The 22,445-nt window shown below is 44.7% G+C and overlaps 2 protein-coding genes across 7 annotated transcripts in view; both read right to left on the bottom strand.

Moving 5' to 3' along the window:
- Window positions 1-67: 67 nt before the first annotated feature.
- sting1 (stimulator of interferon response cGAMP interactor 1) lies at window positions 68-14,026 on the bottom strand. 4 transcript variants are annotated; one of them, XM_023829399.2, is made up of 8 exons: window positions 13,832-14,026; window positions 12,962-13,082; window positions 12,057-12,275; window positions 10,658-10,829; window positions 3,459-3,567; window positions 2,475-2,716; window positions 2,050-2,236; window positions 68-327 (listed from the first exon to the last, which is right to left on the bottom strand). In XM_023829399.2, the coding sequence occupies exons 3-8, from the start codon at window positions 12,233-12,235 to the stop codon at window positions 137-139; spliced, it is 1,080 nt and encodes a 359-aa protein (XP_023685167.1). In that variant the 5' UTR covers window positions 12,236-12,275; window positions 12,962-13,082; window positions 13,832-14,026; the 3' UTR covers window positions 68-136. The 4 variants fall into 4 exon arrangements, with proteins under 4 accessions (XP_023685167.1, XP_023685165.1, XP_023685168.1 ...); XM_023829397.2 differs by having other exon boundaries at window positions 12,057-13,082; XM_023829400.2 differs by lacking the exon at window positions 12,962-13,082.
- Window positions 14,027-15,966: 1,940 nt separating this feature from the next.
- ppp3cb (protein phosphatase 3, catalytic subunit, beta isozyme) overlaps window positions 15,967-22,445 on the bottom strand; it is a 35,920-nt gene continuing 29,441 nt past the window's right edge. For 2 of the 3 annotated variants that reach the window (XM_023829467.2, XM_023829468.2), the window contains exons 10-14: window positions 22,100-22,177; window positions 20,977-21,061; window positions 20,686-20,783; window positions 20,420-20,467; window positions 15,967-17,780 (exon numbers count right to left, since the gene is read on the bottom strand). In XM_023829467.2, coding sequence (XP_023685235.1) covers window positions 17,602-17,780; window positions 20,420-20,467; window positions 20,686-20,783; window positions 20,977-21,061; window positions 22,100-22,177 — 488 coding nt within the window. In that variant the 3' untranslated portion in view covers window positions 15,967-17,601. The remainder of the gene's footprint in view (window positions 17,781-20,419; window positions 20,468-20,685; window positions 20,784-20,976; window positions 21,062-22,099; window positions 22,178-22,445) is intronic. The other variant, XM_023829469.2, reaches the window with a different exon arrangement.

The raw sequence follows: 22,445 nt of genomic DNA, 5'->3' as shown, positions 1-22,445 counted from the left end.
AACGAATTAAGTTAATTACACACACACACACACACACACACACACACACACACACACTACTGAGCCATTGTGTGACACTATTATAAGTAATTTATTTACAGTTTTTATAGCTATAGAGACCAAAGTTGTTTCATTTTCATTGTTCTGAACATAGGTAAGTGTTCTCAGTGGGATTCATAAGAGTCCTCGGCATGTCACCGTCATCGCTAATCATGAGAGTTGGAATTCTGGACAAATTTTCAACATCGTTGTCTGGCTGCTGTAAATGCTTTAATATCTCCTTGGACAAAAAGTGCGGATCCTTCTTGGCGGCCTGGTCACACCCATCTGCAGGAAGTAAGGAATCACTGGGGTGAGATTGATCATTGACATCCAGGCTGTACCCTGTCCCCGAGCACTTTTCACCATTTTGTTTAACCATTTGCAGTTTCACTGTTATTGTGCATTTGCCCTGTAATCTTTCTCAGAAGAATTAAGTAGAAATGCTGCAACTGCTCAGTTGGCATTTTTCTGAAAGAAATCATGAACTTCCAAGAGCAGGACAATAATTTCCCAAGAATTTTAACTCACAGTGCTTATTGTTATTCCTCAAATCTCCATCACTGCTACACATCCTTGCTATTTTATAGTACAGTGGTACCTTGGTTTACAAGCATAATTCGTTCCGGAAACATGCTTGTAATCCAAAGTACTCGTATATCAAAGCAAATTTTCCCATTAGAAATAATGGAAACTCATATGATCCGTTCCACAACTCAAAAATATTCATATAAAAATTATTAATACAAAATATAAAGTAAAAATACATAAAACAAATTAACCTGCGCTTTACCTTTGAAAAGAATCGTGGATGGTGTGAGGGAGACGAGAGAGGAGAAGAGGAGGGTTATTTTGTAGGACGACTTTCACTATAATTAACGGAATCACTGCTATCTGTTGGCTCACTGGAATCTTTTTCTGTTTGTGCGACTTTAACAAGGAACCCATCTAATGACAGCCTCTTTTGCCTCCTTTTCGATTTCGCAAGAATGTGGACATTGCATTGTCGTTAAACAGATTCATCGCTCGCACTGCTACGCCCTTATTCAGGTGGTGCTTTTCTACTAAATTTTGACTATACGAGTGAGGCATGCCGACTGAGACCGAGCATGGGAGACGATTACCCACAATGAGAAAGTGAATAATCATTGGTTCAGTTGTGATGACATGCACTCGGCGTCAAAACAAGAAGCGCACGCATGCGCTTCCTGTTTTGAAGCCGAGCGCACGTAAAAACAAGAAAAACAAGGAGCGCATGTGTGCCATATGATTTTTGATGATACTTGGTGCTCGTAAACCAGGACTTGCTCGGTTTCCAAGTCAAAATTTATTAAAAATCTTTGCTCGTCTTGCGGAACACTCGTAAACCGCGTTACTCGTAATCCGAGGTTCCACTGTACATAAAACAAATTAACCTGCGCTTTACCTTTGAAAAGAATCGTGGATGATGTGAGGGAGACGAGAGAGGAGAAGAGGAGGGTTATTTTGTAGGACGACTTTCATTATAATTGACGGAATCACTGCTATCTGTTGGTTCACTAGAATCTTTTTCTGCTTGTGCGACTTTAACAAGGAACCCATCCAATGACAGCCTCCTTTGCCTCCTTTTCGATTTCGCAAGAATTGTCGTTAAACAGATTCATCGCTTGCACTGCTACGCCCTTATTCAGGTGGTGCTTTTCTACTAAATTTTGACTATTCGAGTGAGACATGCCGACTGAGACCGAGCATGGGAGACAATTACCCACAATTCCACAGCGTGAGAAAGTGAATAACCATTGGTTCAGTTGTGATGACGTGCGCTCAGCGTCAAAACAAGAAGCGCACGCATGGCGCTCGTAAACCAGGACTTGCTCGGTCTCCAAGTCAAAATTTATTAAAAATCTTTGCTCGTCTTGCGGAACACTCATAAACCGCGTTACTCGTAATCCGAGGTTCCACTGTATTTGAGACACTAAATGAATCTTTATTTAAGGCACCATATGAATCAGAGGACTAAACCTGACTTACCATCTAGTAGAATGAGCTGGTAACGGTTCCGACATTCAGTGGAATCCTCCAAGATGTTCTTCAGGGTTTGGTGGAATACAAGTACTTGTTGATACCTGTCTTCCACCCCAAATCCTGCACTGCTGTCATGGGACATCTGAAATAGGGTCTGCAGTGGAGTGGCGTACTCAACCAGGCAGTAGTGAGGCTGGAACAGAAACACGCACCTTTATGATGTCATACATGAACCCCAGGCTAAATCAGTCATTCAAAAGAAACAACTCAATTAGCAGTTCACCAATTCAGCCACAGGGTGGTGCTATTGTACTAGAATAACTTCATTAGCTTTTCTTCTGAAGTCCTAGCTTTTCTTCTAGTTCGCATAATAGCGATTTCCTTCAATCAGTTTGAATATAAAAGGGAGCTCTTGCTTTGTCTTAGCTCACCCGTTTCTGGCTGTCATACACAGCATACATGCTGTGCTTATAAACCCTGCTTCTGACCCCAGCCCTGTCCATGGTTGTTTCATTCAAATTGTCGTAAAACGTGATGCGCTGATCCATATCTTCCAGTTGGTCAGGAATGTACGCACTCACTGGCACCAAGATATAGATTTTCCAGGAATCTCTGTGCACCAGAATATTGTTCTTTTGTTGACAGCGGTAGCTCTCAATGGAAGTCTGTAGTTCTGAGCAAAGAAATATTCATTCAGTAAATGTTCATTCAGTAAGGAAATGATCACATGTGACTACGAATAGGTCAGATCATTTTCAGCTACTTTCAGTATAATTTGGGTCTTTCACTTAAGATATATCCGTCATATATATATATATATAAAAACCCTAATCCGAGCAATGACAATTAACTTAACCCCTTAAGTCCCACCCAGCCCTAACCTTAACCATAAGTAACTACACAAAATCCAAGACTTTTTGGCATTTTCAGTTTTTTAATTGCAGTCACAAATTTTTGTGAAATTGAATTTCCTCTTGTGGGGGTTGAAAAAATGGACCACACACACACACACACACACACACATACACGCACAATAAGAAGGGAATTTTAGTCACGTGGCTATAGGGTGAAGTGAAATTAACCTCTGTCCCGGGAGAAAAAAACTTCTGAAGCTGTCCAATAATGAATCGCAGCAAGCAAATTAATGTCGAGAGTGTGATTAATTTATAACGCTCTAGTTTGCCCCCACTTGGATAACCGTGTTTACTTTCGGCCGGGACAAAAGATGGATCCCGTTAGCTATAGTTCAGCGGAGGGAGTTTAACACATCTTGTCAATGTGTCCATGGGAAACAGTAGATGATTAAAATTTGGTGGAAGCAAAAAGTACAATGAATATTTATCCATCAGTCTTCTGACAACTCATCCAGTCTAGGATTTCAGGACAAATATTTATTAGAAAGAGTAAAAACATACTTGGAAGTACCAGTTTGAGGTACCCCACGTAGAAGGACCAGGCAAGTCCGTGCGCCACGTTCTTCTTCTGGTTCTCACAGATGTGGGTGACCTCTATCTGCGTGGGGCTCTGAAGGATGGCACAGGACAGACAGATGATATAATGCAGGAGATAATAAAATAATATATAATAAAATAATGCAGGAAATAATGTGGAGTGTGAAAAATCAATGTGAATAAATGTTAAGATACGCTGCTGTGGAGCGTGTAGACTGTGACGGTAAAGATGGGATTGGCTGCTGTGGAACGTGTAGACCAGGGGTGGGGAACCTGTTCCATGGAGAGCCGGTGTGGGTGCGGGTCTTTGGGATAGCCTCTCAATCAACCAATAATAAAACATGGTTCTCAAGTCCAGTCCTGGAGACCCACTGTGGCTGATTGAGAGGTCATCCCAAATACCCGCATGGAACAGGTTCCCCACCCCTGGTGTAGACTGTCTTAAAGAATGCTCAGATTGGCTGCTGTGGAGCATGTAGACTGTGAAGGTAAAGATGGGATTGGCTGCTGTGGAGAATGTAGACTGCAAAGGTAAAGATGGGATTGGCTGCTGTGCAGTGTGTAGACTGTCTTAAGGAATGCTCAGAGTGGCTGCTGTGGAGTGTGTAGACTGTGAAGGTAAAGATTGGATTGGCTGCTGTGGAGTGTGTAGACTGAAGGTAAAGATGGGATTGGCTGCTGTGGAGAATGTAGACTGTGAAGGTAAAGGTGGGATTGGCTGCTGTGGAGAATGTAGACTGTGAAAGTAAAGGTGGGATTGGCTGCTGTGGAGTATGTAGACTGTCTTAAGGAATGCTCAGACTGGCTGCTGCAGTCACAGACGGTTCAGTGAGACGTTTTTGTAGGAATTCTGATTGGGAAACAGGCTTCCATCTATGTGTGGGTTACATAGACAACTGGTGGACATTTTGGGGTTGGCCTGGGCTTTTGAAGAGGAATGGTATTCAAACCACGCGGACTGGTGCCGACCTCCTGTCCAAAAGCATAGTTCTTAGTCTTGAGGCCAATCGCTAACTAACCAGAGCCAAGTCCATGCAGCAGGCTAACCAGCATAACCGACCGCCTGCTAGTCACTTAGAGTCGTCACCCAGGGTTCACGTTACTGAGTCGTATCTATCGTTTCAAAACACTCTAGATCAGTGTTTCTCAACCCAGTCCTCAGCGAACCCCAGCCAGTCCACGTTTTTGCTCCCTCCCAGCTCCCAGCGCACCTGTACCAGCTATTCGGTGTTCCTGATTGGCTGGGAGCTGGGAGGGAGCAAAAACGTGGACTGGCTGGGGTTCGCTGAGGACTGGGTTGAGAAACACTGCTCTAGATCTTGTAGCTCCACTTAAGATGATGAAGCATAGAGATAAGAAGCCTGTCATGTGGTACTCTGATCATACACATGAACTGAAACAGGCTTCACGTAACCTAGAGCACAAATGGTGCTCAACTTAACTAGAAGTTTTCAGATCCACCTGGAAAGAGGGCCTGTAGGTACAGACAAGCACTAGTGACTGCAAGGTCTGTGTACCTCCCCAGACTAATAAAGAGAACAAAAACAATCCTAATTTCCTGTTTGAATCCATATGTAGGTTAACAAAGAATTCTTCAGTGTTAAATTCACAAGTCCCTGCTTAGAGCAGGCCTGGAGTGGCCAATCGGGAGACTCGGGCCCAGAGTGACCAATTGGGAAATTCGGGCCTGGAGTGGCCAATCGGAAGTCTCGGGAGAATTCCCGGTGGGCCATTTAGCTGTTGGGCCATTCAGGAACAAAGTAATTTAACAAGTTTAAAATTGAGGCGGTTAGAAACAGTAATTTTATGTTTAAAATTCTATAACAACACTTTAGAATGTTAACCAGCGAGTTTTCCCACATACACAATAGACTACAATTTACAATTTAGAAAAACATGCAAATATGCGGCCAGTGCACCTGTGTGATCGCTTGTGGAGGTGCCTCAACTAATCGCTTGCTATTGCTAATCGCTGGAAGTTTCTCAAACGATGGACGGCGCAAAGATACCAAGTGGGGCTGAAAAAGTCAGACTGCTTAAACAGTTCAGTTTGCTATTTGTTATTTTCTTCTTGAAATGTCAGTAGGTCTAATAAATTTATTGGGATTTGAACTACAGCATATTGTTTATTACAGTTTCCCCAGAACAAAGACATAATGGGCTGGAACTGAACATAAACCTCCTGGACTGAAAATTGGTCCCACTCACGCCTGCTTAGGAGTGTTGACTTCATTAAAAGTCTGGCAGATACCAGTCTTCTGCTTGTCCCATTCATACTGACAATGACACCTGTTTCCTATAAAACAATAAAAACTTTTCAACTTAATTTCCTCCTGCAAATCTTCTACTAGCCTTGTAGTTCATATGAAACTCCTCAAGGAGATTGCACCGCTGATTAGCAATACCCTGTCAGACTTGTTAAACTCGTTTCTTAGGCTTGGATATGTTCCTAAACCTTTTAAAATAGCTGTTATTAGACCTGCTCTAAAGAAACCAGATCTAGTCATCATGAAAACTATAGACCTGCGTGAAATCTTCCTTTCATTTCAAAGATCCTGGAAAAAGTTGCTCATCAGCTGTCTTCCTTCCTACAGAAAAATAATGCTAATGAATTTTATCAGTCTGGCTTCAGGCCAAACCATACGACAGAAGCAGCCCTAGGCAAAGTAATGAATGATTAGCTTATGGCTTCTGATCATGGCTGCAAGCCTTACTTTGTGTTACTAGATCTAATTGCAGATTCAATACTGTGGACCATAATATTCTCTTGCACCCGCTGGAATCTGTGGTTGGCATTAAAGGGAAAAGCTCTTCTCTTAGTTTCAACCTTACTTAACTGATCGTTATCAGTTTGTCCATGTGAACGATGAATCTTATATGCCCACTAAAGTCAAATATGTGCTGTACTGGGCCCACTACTGTTTACTTTATATATGCTACCACTTAGTAACATCATTAGAAATCATGGTGTTGGGTTTCATTGTTATATCCTTGTATGATGCATCACAGCTCTCTGGGTTAGAAGACCATCTACTAGACATCCGGTGTTGGATGGCAAAAAATTGCCTTATGGTAAACACAGTGTTCTGTTATAGAGCTGCACAGCTGTGGAATAGTCTTACAACAGATGTGCGAGATTCAGGCTCACTCTCAATATTCAAGTCTAGACATAATCACGCCTGTTCAGTGTAGCCTATAGAGATTCTAGTTCTAGCTCTAGATAACTGCTCACTCCCAGTTAGGCCTATAGTGTGAGGTGTAGAGCTGGGTGGGGATCGGTGCCATTGGCTTTGGATGAACTGAACTGTCAGTCTGTCACTCTTGCTTCACACCCCCTTTGTGGAATTGGAGTGCTGACATTTCAGGGTCTCCCCATGCCTGTGTTCCTACCTGCCTCTCCCTATGCTGCCATGGCTATATATCCCACTCATCTAACTGTTTGACCTGCCTCTAGTCTCCCCTACTTTGGCTAATTGCACATTTTATCTCCCCCACAACTCCTGGTTCTGGGGTATGCTGCCTGGAGACCACCCCCCCCCCCAAAAAAAAAAATCAAGATATCCTGCCTACCCTGCTGACTGAGACACCCCCACTACCTGTGGCGTCATTCCGGCCTGCCCTCCCTTGTCCCTGTGGCGTCTTTCCGGCCTGCCCTCCCTTGTCCCTGTGGCGTCTTTCCGGCCTGCCCGCCCTTGTCCCTGTGGCGTCTTTCCGGCCTGCCCGCCCTTGTCCCTGTGACATCTTTCCGGCCTGCCCGCCCTTGTCCCTGTGACATCTTTCCGGCCTGCCTTCCCTTGTCCCTGTGACATCTTTCCGGCCTGCCTGCCCTTGTCCCTGTGGCGTCTTTCCGGCCTGCCTGCCCTTGTCCCTGTGGCGTCTTTCCTGCCTGCCCGCCCTTGTCCCTGTGGCGTCTTTCCTGCCTGCCCGCCCTTGTCCCTATGACATCTTTCCGGCCTGCCCGCCCTTGTCCCTGTGACATCTTTCCGGCCTGCCTTCCCTTGTCCCTGTGACATCTTTCCGGCCTGCCTGCCCTTGTCCCTGTGGCGTCTTTCCTGCCTGCCCTCCCTTGTCCCTGTGACATCTTTCCGGCCTGCCTTCCCTTGTCCCTGTGACATCTTTCCGGCCTGCCTGCCCTTGTCCCTGTGGCGTCTTTCCTGCCTGCCCTCCCTTGTCCCTGTGGCGTCTTTCCGGCCTGCCCTCCCTTGTCCCTGTGGCGTCTTTCCTGCCTGCCCTCCCTTGTCCCTGTGGCGTCTTTCCGGCCTGCCCTCCCTTGTCCCTGTGGCGTCTTTCCGGCCTGCCTGCCCTTGTCCCTGTGGCGTCTTTCCGGCCTGCCTGCCCTTGTCCCTGTGGCGTCTTTCCTGCCTGCCCTCCCTTGTCCCTGTGGCGTCTTTCCGGCCTGCCCTCCCTTGTCCCTGTGGTGTCTTTCCGGCCTGCCTGCCCTTGTCCCTGTGGCGTCTTTCCTGCCTGCCCTCCCTTGTCCCTGTGGCGTCTTTCCGGCCTGCCCTCCCTTGTCCCTGTGGCGTCTTTCCGGCCTGCCCTCCCTTGTCCCTGTGACATCTTTCCGGCCTGCTTTCCCTTGTCCCTGTGACATCTTTCCGGCCTGCCCTCCCTTGTCCCTCTCATATCTTTCTGGCCTGCCCACCCTCGTCCCTGTGACATCTTTCCGGCCTGCCCTCCCTTGTCCCTGTGGCATCTTTCCTGCCTGCCCTCCCTTGTCCCTGTGGCGTCTTTCCGGCCTGCCCTCCCTTGTCCCTGTGGCGTCTTTCCGGCCTGCCCGCCCTTGTCCCTGTGACATCTTTCCGGCCTGCTTTCCCTTGTCCCTGTGACATCTTACCGGCCTGCCCTCCCTTGTCCCTGTCACATCTTTCTGGCCTGCCCACCCTCGTCCCTGTGACATCTTTCCGGCCTGCCCTCCCTTGTCCCTGTGGTGTCTTTCTGGCCTGCCCTCCCTTGTCCCTGTGGCGTCTTTCCGGCATGCCCTCCCTCATCCCTGTGACGTCTCTCCTTATTTCCCTGCTGCTGTTTCACTGTTCATCCTGCCATCAGAAGCAGCACCAGCTCTGCCTGCCTGCCCCCAGCACTGAGACTCAAATCTTAAGATTTGGACAGTGTAAATTAGGATTTTGGCATCTTGCTCATTTGCCTTCCTCTGCCGGCCCCTGGAGGATGGGCTCCCCCTTTCAGTCTGGTTTCTCCCAAGGTTTCTTCCTTCTAGGGGGGTTTTCCTTGCCACAGTCACCACTGGCTTACTCACTGGGGGCTTTGGGCAGGGATAATGTAAAGCACTTTGAAAAAATGTAATGATGTGAAAATCCACTATACAAATAAAATTGAATTGACATTGAATATTACATTTAAGAAATATACTTAATCATTTGGCTGTTTTTCTTGTCTGAATGAAGCATAATTCCTATAGAAAGGTAAATATGTGTATTAGTTTTAGATTGATTAATATCTGATTATTTCTTCATATTACATTTTCCTTCTTGAGAACTTTCGCAATGAAATTCAACCAAAGAATTCTTTAAATTTCAGTACTCGCTGAACACGGAACTACAGAAAGGTTGTGTATTTGGGGAATTTCCATTTTAGAGAGACGATTCTTGCAGCTGCAGTATATGAAACTGGTAATGATGATTTTTTTTTAAAAAAATGAAACAAAAAGATGGTATTTCTTGGAATTTCCAGTTTTGTATATAATATTTTATATTTTAAGATTAATTTCTTTTTTTTTTTTTGTTGAATTAGGGTATTAGGGCATTATGAATAATATACATATTAAACTAGCTACTGCCTTTTAGTCTGACCTAATCGCTGGGTTACAGTCTAGTTCTTAACCCAAAACTGATTTCTGTGAGTAAATAAGACTCTTCAAATGTCACTGACATAGCAGTGAACTCACAGTACAATAAAAGTATGTATGTGATCACTTTGCCACAAAAGGCCTTTACTCAGGTTATACAAACTGATAAAACTCAACACTGCTGGAGTGGCTTTCTGCTATTTTATTTTTGTTTGAAGCTGGACATTGTTAAGGTGACTTTACCTCACCAACAACCTGGGTGCCTTATCTCTTGAAGTAAAGTAATGGTAAATTTGTAGTAGTAATAGTAGGAAAAACTACAAATAATAGTAAAAATGTGACCATTTTAGTTGATTCCTCACATATTACGCTTCATGAAGCGTAGTTCTACCACTTCCTGTTCTGTGGTTTATACTACACATTTATCCAGAATTTCCTCTTTAAAGTGAAAGTAAATAATATAGTAACCTTGAAACAAGCCAGAAATGAATCTAAACATCAATTTCTATTTCATAGTTTCACTTAAGCTTAACTGTGTTTTCTTGTTCAGCTGTGTTTGGGGATATCTGGCCTGAAAATCACAATGAAGGATTGTATTATTCCAGTATTTTATACAAAATATAGAATTGTTGAAATTTTTGAGATTGTGTTTGTTATGGTTCTAAGAATGTTGTGGGGCATTATGACCAGACAGTCACATAGAGTGGAATGTCAACAGAGAGGTAGTCCAGTTAGTGAAACAACCAATCAGAAGCCAGGCTGGCTGACAGCAGAGATAATAAGAAAAGACAAAAGGGTGGATGTGAAGTTGCCATGCAGACCTGCCTTTTGTGAATATGGGTAACATCAGCCAGCAAATAAAAGCACTTAAAACCTAGGCATTACGCCTCATCACTAATTTCAATAAGAAGCAGAACCTGACATCAAGAAATCAGTCAAATCCAATATTATTATAATGTATTTGTATTGTTTTAGATTAATGATAAACAATCTCACTGAGGAATGTAGATAGTATAGATCAGTGTTTCCCAACCCAGTCCTCAGGGACCTAGAGGCAGTGCAGGTTTTTGCCCCCTGCCAGACAGTCCACATGACGGTCCGCATTTTTGCTCCCTCCCAGCCCCCTGCCAGACAGTCCACATGACGGTCCGCATTTTTGCTCCCTCCCAGCCCCCTGCCAGACAGTCCAGATGACAGTACACATTATTGCTCCCTCCCAGCCCCATGCCATGACAGTCCATGTTTTTGCTCCGGGAGCTGGGAGGGAGCAAAAATGTGTATTGTCTGCGGGTCCCTGAGGACCAGATTGGGAAACACTGGTATAGATAATGTTGATAGCCCAGGCTGTGAGAGCGCTTACCAGTACGTCACATAATTTAAGCAGGACGAAAAACATGGAGGCCATCGCCATACTGATCCACTGACACGCTTCAAACTGGGCACATCCAGCTGTCAATGCGAAAAACAGCAGGGCACTCAAGGGGGCATAGTTGAAGAAGACTTTGCACATTTTGGAAAGGCTGCCGTTGTACCTGCAGATAAGGTGGCATCCCTTAGTGACCTGCTCATGGGTTTATCTTTCACTCACTCACTCACTCACTCACCATCCATTTATCCATTTATTGTCTATACCTGCTTGTCACATGTGTCCAAACCGATTGATCCAACCTTCAGTTTGCACCCAGGCATGAAGTTGCATTTGTGACTGAAGTGGTTTTTGCATGAAGTCCTGACCATTAATCCCCCCAAGTTATTCTGCAACTGTTTATCTTTAACAAAATATGAATTATCACACAATACTGTGGGCTAGCATATTATATGGCATCACGTTAGGTTCTGTAAAAAGGGATTGTATATGATCAGATAGTAGTAACATCAATAGTAAAACATTTGGCCGCAATTTCTGTTCCTGAAGTTTTGGAAAGCCTCTCACTGTTTTGACATAAATTTCTAAGACAGGTTTAAATCCTTTTTCATTAACCCTTCATTTCTGAAGTGGATACAATGTGTGTATTCATAATATTCATGCGCGCAAGACTTTTTGAACACATTTCATCTTATTTGTTTAATAAATCTACAACCACCAAACATGAAAATGGCACGTACAGTACTTGCTACCATTTAATAATGATTTTCTGGGCCTCCAGCTGTCATGCAGACATAACCCGTTTTACAGTTGTGTTTTACGTGACTAATACTAACAATGATGTGTCCTCTGAGATCTGCATGGTCTTACCGGTTTTTATTTTGCTTCATCCCACTGTTGTTTAGGTGAATTTTTGTTTCTAAATTCCCTACGGCATGTGTCACTAATGTCCTGACATCTTCAGAGGTGGGTATTTCAGGTCCAGAAAGTAAAAATCCAAACCAAGATCTTGTTTCAACCAACCAGTTGAGTATGCAGAGTCACAGTCACAGAGTAACTCAGCTGGTGGGTTGAAACAAAATTTTGGTCTGGATATTTACTTTCTAGACCCCAAATGTCCACCTTTCGACATCTTATATCCTACAATCTGCTCACTGTACAATGTGCTGGATAAACAGGTACGGTTGATGGATGGATAACAGTCTTGAACAAAGTGTTGAAATACTTAAGTGTATTATTATTTTTTGCAAAAGAATGTATTTAGAGAATTACCAGTTGAACCTGTTCTGTGCACTATACTGGATTCATGAATGGCATGCACGATAGACTCCCACACTAAAATATTATTCTCAATGGAAATAACAATCTCTCAAATGTACACACTCCAGCTCACCTTGAAGCTGAATGATGAAGCCACTCTTCTGCAAAAAGACACAGCTGAGTGAGTGTAGCCCCCAGGGACAGGCCGAAGCCTAACATAGTGGCCTGTTTGTAGACACTGTCCTCTCCAAAGTATAGCAAAGCAGCCAGAAGCACTGCTGCACTAATTCCAGCTACACAGATGAAGGACATTCTCCCTTTGGGCTGGCAAAGGACTCTTATCTCCTCGTATCTGTAACAAACATATCACAGTTAAAATACAATGGCCATGGTTTAGCTGTAGAATAAATCCGCACTGACCAGAATCTTGAAGATTGAGGACCTAAATATACACAAAATGAGCAAAAATGTTGCAACACCCACAGTAATTACAGCAAGCCACTCCCATTGCTGACATACAGGTGTATAATTAAGGACACGGCCAGGCAATCTGCGGCATTACACAATGGCAGCAGGAAGGGTGGTCAAGCAGAAGAGGTTAGTCAACCTGGCACCGTCATTGGTCAACACTGGACACCTTTCCAACAAGTCGGTTCTCCACATTTGTGTCCTGCTGCCCTGATCAACTGCAAGTGAACTGACTGTCAAGTGGAAACATCTGGGAGCAAGTTCAGCTGCAAGGTGGGGGCCAGACAAGCTCACAGAGAGGGAATGGCAGCAAATCCCACCAGCAATGTTCCAGCATCTAATGGAAAACAATCCCAGAGGAGTACATCCTGTACTCTTATAGGAACTAAGGGTTAGGCAACTTCATCTTAATACCCTTTGATTCAGAGTGAGATATTGGACAGGCTGGTGTCCCAGTACTTTTGTCCATATAGTATATACTACTGCCAAGTTTAACTTGGCACAGCACTAACGTAATTGCATGAAGAACTGAGATTTTGAAGAATCCGGAGATTTACGATGTGCCTTTACTTTTGATGCGTTCAGGCAGGCCTGAACAAATGTAGCTCCCGTCCTGGATCCACAAGAAATGAGCATTTGAAGAGCTTCACATTTCAGAGTATATTACTAAGCTCTGTATGAAGTCGTAGTTCTGAAATGAGAGCATGCAGGAGATGGGGGTGAGGTGACTCATTTGGCCACTGAAACGCAGATATGGCAGTTAGCAGAGATATGCTCCTCTGTGCGATCAGGTAAAAAAATCACACAACAAAGGCACTTTCAGGCGCTTGACCTAATATCAATAGATATAGATTTTAATCTTAAAATTGCAAATGATTAAATGAACAAATAGAATGACAGTGACAACTGAAAAATGTTACACTAGACATGATTATCTGAACTTATAATGTGTCCGTGTTAAACTGGTGTTACATTGCTTTTGAGAAAACGACCTTCCCATGGATTGATAGCATTCTGTGGTTACGAGAAGGAATAAATGGCTGGTTGTTAAGGTGGAACTAGTAACCTCTATACCTATTCTTTCTGTGGAATTTTTCGGAAGATACTTCTGTTTTTGTATGAAGTCCTGACCATTACTTCCCCTAAGTTATTCAGAAATTGTTATTCTTTAACAAAATATGAATTATTACACAATAATCTGGGCTTGCATATTATACAGCATCACATTAGTTTCTATAGAAAGGGATGTCTATATGATTAAAGCCAATGTTTTAAAAAGTTATGTGACAATGAACAAGCATATTATTGTGGTGACAGTGTAACATAGTTAATAATTATGACATAATTTGACAGAAAACATAAATAACATCTGTATGGCATATTCACGTAACCCAAACACAATCACAGTAATAAAATCACATATTTGCATCGTAAACTTACCTTGTTTTAAAAAAGCCTGTTTATTTTCTTCCGAGAGACGGTGACGACACCACCTGAGCCCCAAGAACAATCCAGATACGTTCCGAAATGTGCCTTCAGAGCGGCAAAACAAATGGGGAGATACAGGTTCTGTATGCCTTTGGGGCTGCAGAGACAGACTGGAGGGAGGGTGTGTCACTCACACAGGACAGTCTTTTAGTTTCATTTTCCGGGTACATTTGGCACATGTTCTGCGGCCAGTGTATCCTTGGTGCATTAAAAGACACTTAAGAAAAAAACGCAGCGGAATAGAATTCAGTGGAATTGAAATGGGGAAACGCAGTGGGGAGGGGGGAGTCGGCCTGCTGTACATGAGCACTCAAAGGTTTTTGCACACCACTGGTTTTACCACTTTTCCATTTATTATTATTAGATTTTGTTTCAACCAGTCAGTTGAGCATAAAGGGTCACAGTCACAGAGTACTCAACTGGTTGGTTGAAACAGAATCCCAATCTGGACTTTTATTCACTGGACCTGAATTACCCAACTCTGGTGGTAGAGTGGGTGGCACCATGGGTGTAAATTCTGGGGGGATGGGATAGCTAATTCACCCGCCTGGACTCCCTTAAAAGGGTGGATGGGGACCTCAACCGCCCCCCCCCCCATTAATGCTCAACCCAAAGTTATGCCTTTGGGTGGCACAGTGGGTGGCACAGTGGGTGGCACAGTGGGTGGCCTCTTTGCCACATTCCTGCAGGATTGGGGATTAGAGACTCACAGCTACTCTGTGCGTGTAGAGTTTGCTGGCTCATGTCTACAGGATGTGTTTCTGAGTATGTCCTCCATGTCCTCCAGTTCCCTCAAACATGGGATCAGGCAGATTGGTGTTTGACTGGCACATTGTGTAGACTGCCCTCCGGACCACGACGTTCCACCTCCCTTGTATCCTGAGCTTCCTGGGCTTCCTTTCTGTAATCCTAGGTTGACCCAACTGATAATAATGCCTCATTCATCCCTGTGGTTTTCATGTCCCATCTCTCTTTCGGTGAGACACACATGTAGGTGAGGGCAGGTTTAGGGGTCACAGGACAGCGCAGTGGGGTTAAGTGCCTTGTTCAAGGACACAACAGTGGCAGAACTCTGCCGACTACAGGATTGGAATGGGTGACCTTCTGATCACAGAGTCCTAACCCACAGTCACACACCCCCTACTGGTAAAGGTGGGCTTAGCATTACATTTTCTTCATGAAAACCATTTAGTTCACCATAGGGATCAATAAATTGCTGTTGTTGTCATTATTATATAAATTGAAAAAAATACAGACCGCAAACTGTGTTGAAAACTTGCCTTCCAGGATCCGAATTGGGGCACCCTGTCGTACTGTATGTAATCGCCGACAAAAGAGCGGAATCATCAGCAGGGCAGAGAAACGGCACTAACCCCTGAAGCTATTTGGGTTTATAGCAGGTGGACTACATCCATTGGGGGTGAAAACAGGAGTCCGGTCATATCTGAGACTACAGGAAATGGATTTCTTAACCGACTATCGTCAGTTTCCCAGGTTCATAACCCACCATCGTCAGTTTCCCAGGTTTATAACCCACCATTGCCAGTTTCCCAGGTTCTTAACCGACCATCGTCAGTTTCCCAGGTTCATAACCCACCATTGCCAGTTTCCCAGGTTCATAACCGACAATTGCCAGTTTCAAAGGTTCATCTCCATTCCAGGACCCCACATATTGCAACAAAGTCTTATTGCAATATTTCTGAGCCCCACTCGCAAACAAGGTCAATGTCTGTGTTGAGCTGAACCCCCCATTTGTGTCTGTTCAACACAACAATGCAAATTATACTCAGTAACTCAACTCAACACCTCTGCTTTCTGAAAATAAACATTAAGTGAATAAATGTCTTCTTTTAGTAAAAATCCTAGACAGACAAATAAAAGTTCAAAAAGACTTTCTAACAATGTCTTTCTTTTTAATCAGACAGGTGTGTGGGACATGTATGAATAACAAACACATATCTGGGAACTTTCATTAGAAAAATGGCATTTTGGGATTGAGAGGCGACGGAAAACGAAGAAACAAGACTAATGGACAGCCATGTTGAAGCAGCCATGTCTGTGAGCACAGAGGATAAACCGAACCAGAATCAATGACTCATGCATATTTTATTCAAGAGTAAAAAAAGTGAGATCAGTCCCATAGGGCATGCTTACAATGTATCTGTTGTGTAGGAAGTCATATGTGAAAACTTAGTTCCAGAGAAAAATACAAGAAAAATTATCACAAGGTAAATCCCATGAAATTCATTTCTTAAAGAAAATCACATTGAGACCAAACGAGGATCAGAAAATAGTGAAAGAAAAATTAACAGTAAGCTTAATTTAATACGAATAAGAGCATTATTAAGAATTAATAAAAGTGAGACACGGGATTAGTGTCTGATTTGTTTTACATTTGAATAAACCATGCGATCATGCTTTGGCAGCCTGAATGTTGCTTATCACTGAATAATATATTCATTCACACTATTGAACAACTTCTGTACATAAATATAACAGTTAAAACACAAGGCTTCACACCTTAAAAAGAGCATAACTGCCTGTACAGCCAAAATGGAGAAAATTAAACAAAAATAAAATCAAACTATAATGCAAAATCATCAAAAATAAACTAGAAATAAACAAATAAAAATGATATATAGATATGTATCTATATATAAAATAATAAAATAGAATTTTACAAATATAATTGAAATGATTCAGACCTACTATATTAAAACACAGCACAAATAGAGTCTCACGTGTCGATAAGGAATCTGACCGCATGCACAGATGCGTTCTATAGATGCTGTACAAATTATTGTAGCGGGTTTCTCTATTACTGTTACGGCAATGGTAAGTCCTGTCTAAATACACATCCGAGTTTAGTTTCCTCTCCATTTACTGGCAGGCGAGGAACGCGTGAGGGTGACTGTGACAGCAGAGTCACGTCAGCCAAAACCACACCGGGGGGGGGGTTCCTGATGCCGGCGGAATGAAACGAAACGCAACGAAAGGGACATAAACAATACATTAAACGAGGACTCTCGGGTGTAATGCAAATAGCCTGAAATTTTACACATTTTAAAATGTCCTTTTATTTATAAATAACACCTATCTCAGTTTCATTTGAATACTAGTAGCAAAACATGTTCAGTAGCAAGATAATCTTATGTTTATGAATACAGCCTTTAATCAAAATTTTTATATGTATATATGCATATATATGTGTATATATGTATATCTATATATAACAAATATATATATTTATACACACATAGCTACATATATCTATATGCAAACTTTAACGTAGAAGAGCTTAAATAAGTCGACCCCAACACCCAACATCTTTCTCAGCCGTAGTAAGTGTACATACAGCAGGCAGGCCTCTGACTATATAATAATGGTCGCACTTCCTTTACCCCAAACACCCCCTACTCCAGCCCATTGTATCAGCCCCCCCTCCCCAAGGAATATGGAATCTTCACCACATCAGTTTCTCTCTAACGTTCTGGTGTCAAGATGAAACTGCATGTGTAGGTCAGCAAACTTGTGGCCTTACTGGAGTCTAAGAGGAAAAAAAAAATCAAGCAAAAAGTTTACGCCTCCTGATGTAGATGCTTTGTATTTTGTCATTTGTGGTTTGTCGTTTTATTTCTTTCTTTGTTCGAAACATCTGAGGCCTGAAATAGTGTTTTTGAAGCTCTGTCCCTAACAGCAGGCGGTTTGGGGGTGGGGGTGGATCACTGGATATTGCTGTTATCGTCCGTGCCGTTGGACTCGGCCATGTTCATCTTCCCCATGGAGTGGCCCACGTTGTTGACGGCGTCCCTGCGTGGGGGCATGCGCTCGTTGATGCGGTCCAGTCCCTTGGCCTCCTCAAAACTGCTGATCTTGTGCTGTGGAGAGAAACCGCGGATGGCTGGGGGGGAGGGGAAGGGAGGGGAAATGAAAACAATAATCAGATGACAGATGCCAGTAAAGTAAAGATGCCACAAACCTGATTTCCGTTATGGAGTAGGGGGGGGGGACCCTGCTCCACCCCTCATAATCAAAGGAAGTCTTTCCGATTAGAAACCATACTGCTTATACCAGCATCCGACACATGGCGTGTTGCCAACGGTTACAGGTGTCTGAACATTATTCTACTTTGTAAACACTCCTGACCTGGATTTACAAATAGCCCTGCACTACAGATGCTTGCTTTTATTTTAAAAACGGAATATAATCACATGCATTGCACTGCTTATTTCTTACACTGAGTGTATTAAATTGATTACGCTTAAGCGCTTTACCGAAAGCATTAAAAATGTGATTAAGGAAATAAAACATCATTAATTCAAGACTAATGGAAATATAAAAATGACAAATGACAAAAAAAAATAAAAAAATGTTTGTTCCTTCATACATCAGCAGGGCCGCATAGTCATTTATCAGTGATTTTAATGATGTTTATTTCCTTCGAAGGGCGTCTTCGTAATGTTAGTTTGCCAGGTTGCACTCCAGCTCTTACAGGAAGTTGCCATGCCGTTGTCATGCCACATTCTCCATGGCCATGCAATCTGCCCTCTGGTGCACTCAGGATGGCCTCATGGGTAGTTGATAACGCGACAGGGGTGTACCAGTACGTGTCACCAGTACGTGTCACCAGTACGGCAAAAAAAAAGCACCACGGGGAGTAAATAGTTAGGGTCACGTGAGGATATTCGGCGACCTCGGGGGGGGGGCATGGGGGAGCTGGGAGGTACAGGCTACGAGACTCTCACCGCTGATAGGCTAAAAACTTTTAACAAAAAAAAAACATCTTTCTACATCAGGTGGGTTTGAACTATTTATGGCGGAGCTCTAGAGTCAATGTATTAATTGTTTTAGGACTCTGGCAAGACTCTTTTGAGCATAAATGTTTTAAAGGTCGGGGGTCCCTAAAAGATGTTAAGTTGTTTTAGGGGTGCAAACATGAATATAATAGGTGATGAAGACGGAGATCAAAGACAGAACAGATCAAAACCGCACAGTGAAACGTGGCCTGTTATTAAATCTCACAGCTGAATATGTTTTATATATATTATGTATTACTGTGGCCCTGTGTTGAAAGAATTGGAAGATGGATGGATATATTGTATATATTTCGGACATATGAATGACCAAACTGTTGTGCTATTGAGCCTTACTTATATATAAGACAGTTGGATTCCATGTCTGAACTCTGCCAACCTCAAGAATAAAGTGCTTGACCGTTCAAATTATACGGAGCTGTATAGGTTCGGGGAAAATACGCCGTCTGGTTCTTTGGGGACTTGCAGGAGTAATACCCGCAGGGTCTTAGGCGTTCAGAGAAGATAAGATGAAATAGACTTTATTGATCCTCGGGGAAATCCGTTAAGTGTGAAGCCAGGAAGCCTTCTGAGGCCTGGATCATAAAGCTGGAGGTTGTGGGCCTTGTTGGACTGGGGCTGTTTGGCAACTCGGGTGCCAACCCCAGCACTGGAATGCCGCATAGTTGGGCGGGGGGTGTGTGGGGGGGTGTCACTTTGCACCATCAGGGTTTTTTAGCCGAATGAAGCCGAGTGTGATGACCTCCTTCTACCTTCACGTTAGGGAAGGGAAGGTTCCCCTGCTCTTTCAAAAGGTGTTAACGTTTTTTTTCCTATCATATTGATTCAAACCGCAGAGCACTGCAGTGCGTCATGCCAGCCAGGGAGGGGACGTAGGACTGTGTGTGTGTCTGTCTGTCTGTCTGTCTGTCTATCCCCTTGTCCCACACTGAGGTTGACTGCAGGGTCACTCTATAGGACCCTGGCAAACACAAACTGGACAGAGGCAAAGGCCCGCTAAAGAGGGGGGCCAGGGGCCAGTGAGGGGCCACCTAACAGCCAGTTGGGGCCAATGATGGGTTACCCAGTCAGGGGCCAGTGAGGGCCCACTCAGGGGCCAGTCAAGGGTCAGTTATGGGCCGCACAGGAGCCAGTGATGGGCCACCCTGGGGCCAGTCAACAGTCAGTGATGGGCTGCCCAGGAGCCAGTGAGGGGCTAGTGAAGAGCTGCCCAGGGACCAGTGATGGGCCACCTAGGGGCCAGTCAGGGGCCACTGATGGGCCACCCAGGGACCAGTCAATGGCCACCCAGGGGCCGGTCAAGGGCCAGTGAGGGGCTTCCCAGGGGCCAGTGAGGGGCTAGTGAAGAGCTGCCCAGGGACCAGTGATGGGCCACCTAGGGGCCAGTCAGGGGCCACTGATGGGCCACCCAGAGGCCAGTCAAGGGCCACCCAGGGGCCAGTCAAGGGCCAGTGAGGGGCTTCCCAAGGGCCAGTCAGGGGTCATCCAGGCGCCAGTCAGGGGCCACTGATGGGCCACCCAGGGGCCAGTCAAGGGCCACCCAGGGACCAGTCAAGGGCCAGTGAGGGGCCACCCAGGGGCCAGTCAGAGGTCATTCAGGTGCCAGTCAGGGGCCACTGATGGACCACCCAGGGGCCAGTCAAAGGCCACCCAGGGGACAGTCAAGGGCCAGTGAGGGGCCACCGAGGGGCCAGTCAGCCCTTTCCCTATGAACATGGACGTTTACCTTCTCCATCCTCAACCGTCTCGATGGCTTCTATGGCCTCGATGGTAGCTGAGGGGGCACAGAAAGAGGAGGGTGCCAGTTACTCTGGAAGCCATGCACTGGCCGGGCAGCAGCGCCGCGGCCGCAAGCAACGCACACACACCCGTGCACAACAGCCAGTCCCCAGAGCGCCAGGCCGCGGGCTGAACACAGGCGAGGGTTAGGAACACAGAGACAGAGAGAGAGAAGCGGGCACAGGGGCTGGGGGGTGTGGGTCCAGGCCTCACCGCTCTGCAGAGTCTGCCTGCCCCCAGACAGCACGCCGCTGGGAAGCATACCGGTGGGCGTCAGCCCCTTCAGCGTCAGCACGTTCTCACTCTCCTCCCTGTAGGGGGCGACGGCAGCAGGTCAGAGCCACGGCAGACCCAAATGCACGGGCGCACGCCTTCCCGATCCTGTGCGCCAGTGAAGCCCCCCTCCCCGCCACGGACGGAGGCCCCCAACCTGCAGCCGGGGTCAAGGCTGGCTCTTGGGGCCCTGGGGCCTGAGCTGGCCGCCTCTGGAGGAGACACACTCACCTAAGGACTGAGAACATCTTGGCCATTTTCCCGATGGCCCTGATCTTGTTCCTGATCACCTCCTTCCGAGCAGCTGCAGCGTTGGCTAGACGGGTCCAGAAAGACCCGAAAGAGGACAGACGGGTCAGAACCCAGGTGAGCGCAGAGGCACATGTACACAAGCAGCGTGTTCCGTGATTAATTCCAAACTGGCCTTCCTTCCAATCTCGGGATAGAAGCTAAATTGACAGTGAACAAAGCAGGGAAAGTTGGGGAGGATCTGTATGTGTATGAAAGGCAGGGGGAGACCCAGAACACACAGACCCAGAACACACAGACACACACACACAATACACCCACACACAAACAGACACACACACACACACACAGATACACACCCAAACAGACACACGTGCACACAAACACACACAGTGACATATACAAACACACACACATGCGCACACATAGACACATACACACACATAAGCACATACACAGACACACACACAAACACATACACACAGACACACATAAGCACATACACAGAAACAAATACACACACATACATAAACAGACACATACACACAGATATAAACACTCACAGACACACTCACAGACACACAAATACATTCCTCATAATGAAAGGCATGCTTATCACTACAATACATTTCAAACCAGTACATTCCTACAAAAATATTCCATAGCTTTTTGTGATTTAGTTCGAAATGAAGAGTTATGTGTCTGTTATTATTTTAACTTGTACAAAATGACTGTTTTACATAGAGAATTAGCCCATGGCAGAAAAAAACTGCCTGGCTGAAACAGGATAGAAGTCAAAGTTCAGACGAAAATAATCAGAAAGAATGCATTTTATATTATACTCATATTCATTAATATTATATGTTATATTAGTGTAAACCCTTCAGATTTACAATTTAAAACTTTCAGTGACTATAAATGGTGTGTTACGATAAGTATCTGTAACTGCTGGGAAACCATCAAGATTCCTGCTTATGAATCTGCAAAATAGTTCCATGTGATGAACAAGGTGACTTTAGTCTCGATTGATAATCTATTTTCTCTCTTTCGCTTTCACGTAATGCAAAGAAAACTGGCGAAACGAACCCTAGCGTGTTTTTCTTACCGTCAAAGATCTCATCGCCATCATTCATGAGTTCATCATCAGAGCAGATGCTCAGGACGTTGACAAGCATCTCCGTCACTGCAGAGGGGTCAGGGGTCAAGGGTCAAGGGTCAGACGGTGAGGCGCAGGCCTGCTACCTCTCAGGCCATCATGGGCACGATGACACTGCACTGCTCTATCGCAGAATGCAACCTACTGCAGCTGCATGTGTGTTCATAAGCACGACTCAGCGATCTCAGATGTTTGCCTATTTCACTGGGTACATTATACACTAATCTTTTGTTTATTCACATTAGCCTCGTTGAAATCACCAAATTTAGCATAGATTTAATTTCTGAAGTGGTCC

The sequence above is a fragment of the Paramormyrops kingsleyae genome, chromosome 10 (assembly GCF_048594095.1).
Source record: "Paramormyrops kingsleyae isolate MSU_618 chromosome 10, PKINGS_0.4, whole genome shotgun sequence".
Lineage (NCBI taxonomy): Eukaryota > Metazoa > Chordata > Actinopteri > Osteoglossiformes > Mormyridae > Paramormyrops > Paramormyrops kingsleyae.
The sequence above is the reverse complement of the archived record's forward strand: the minus strand, read 5'-3'. Positions and strand labels throughout refer to the sequence as shown.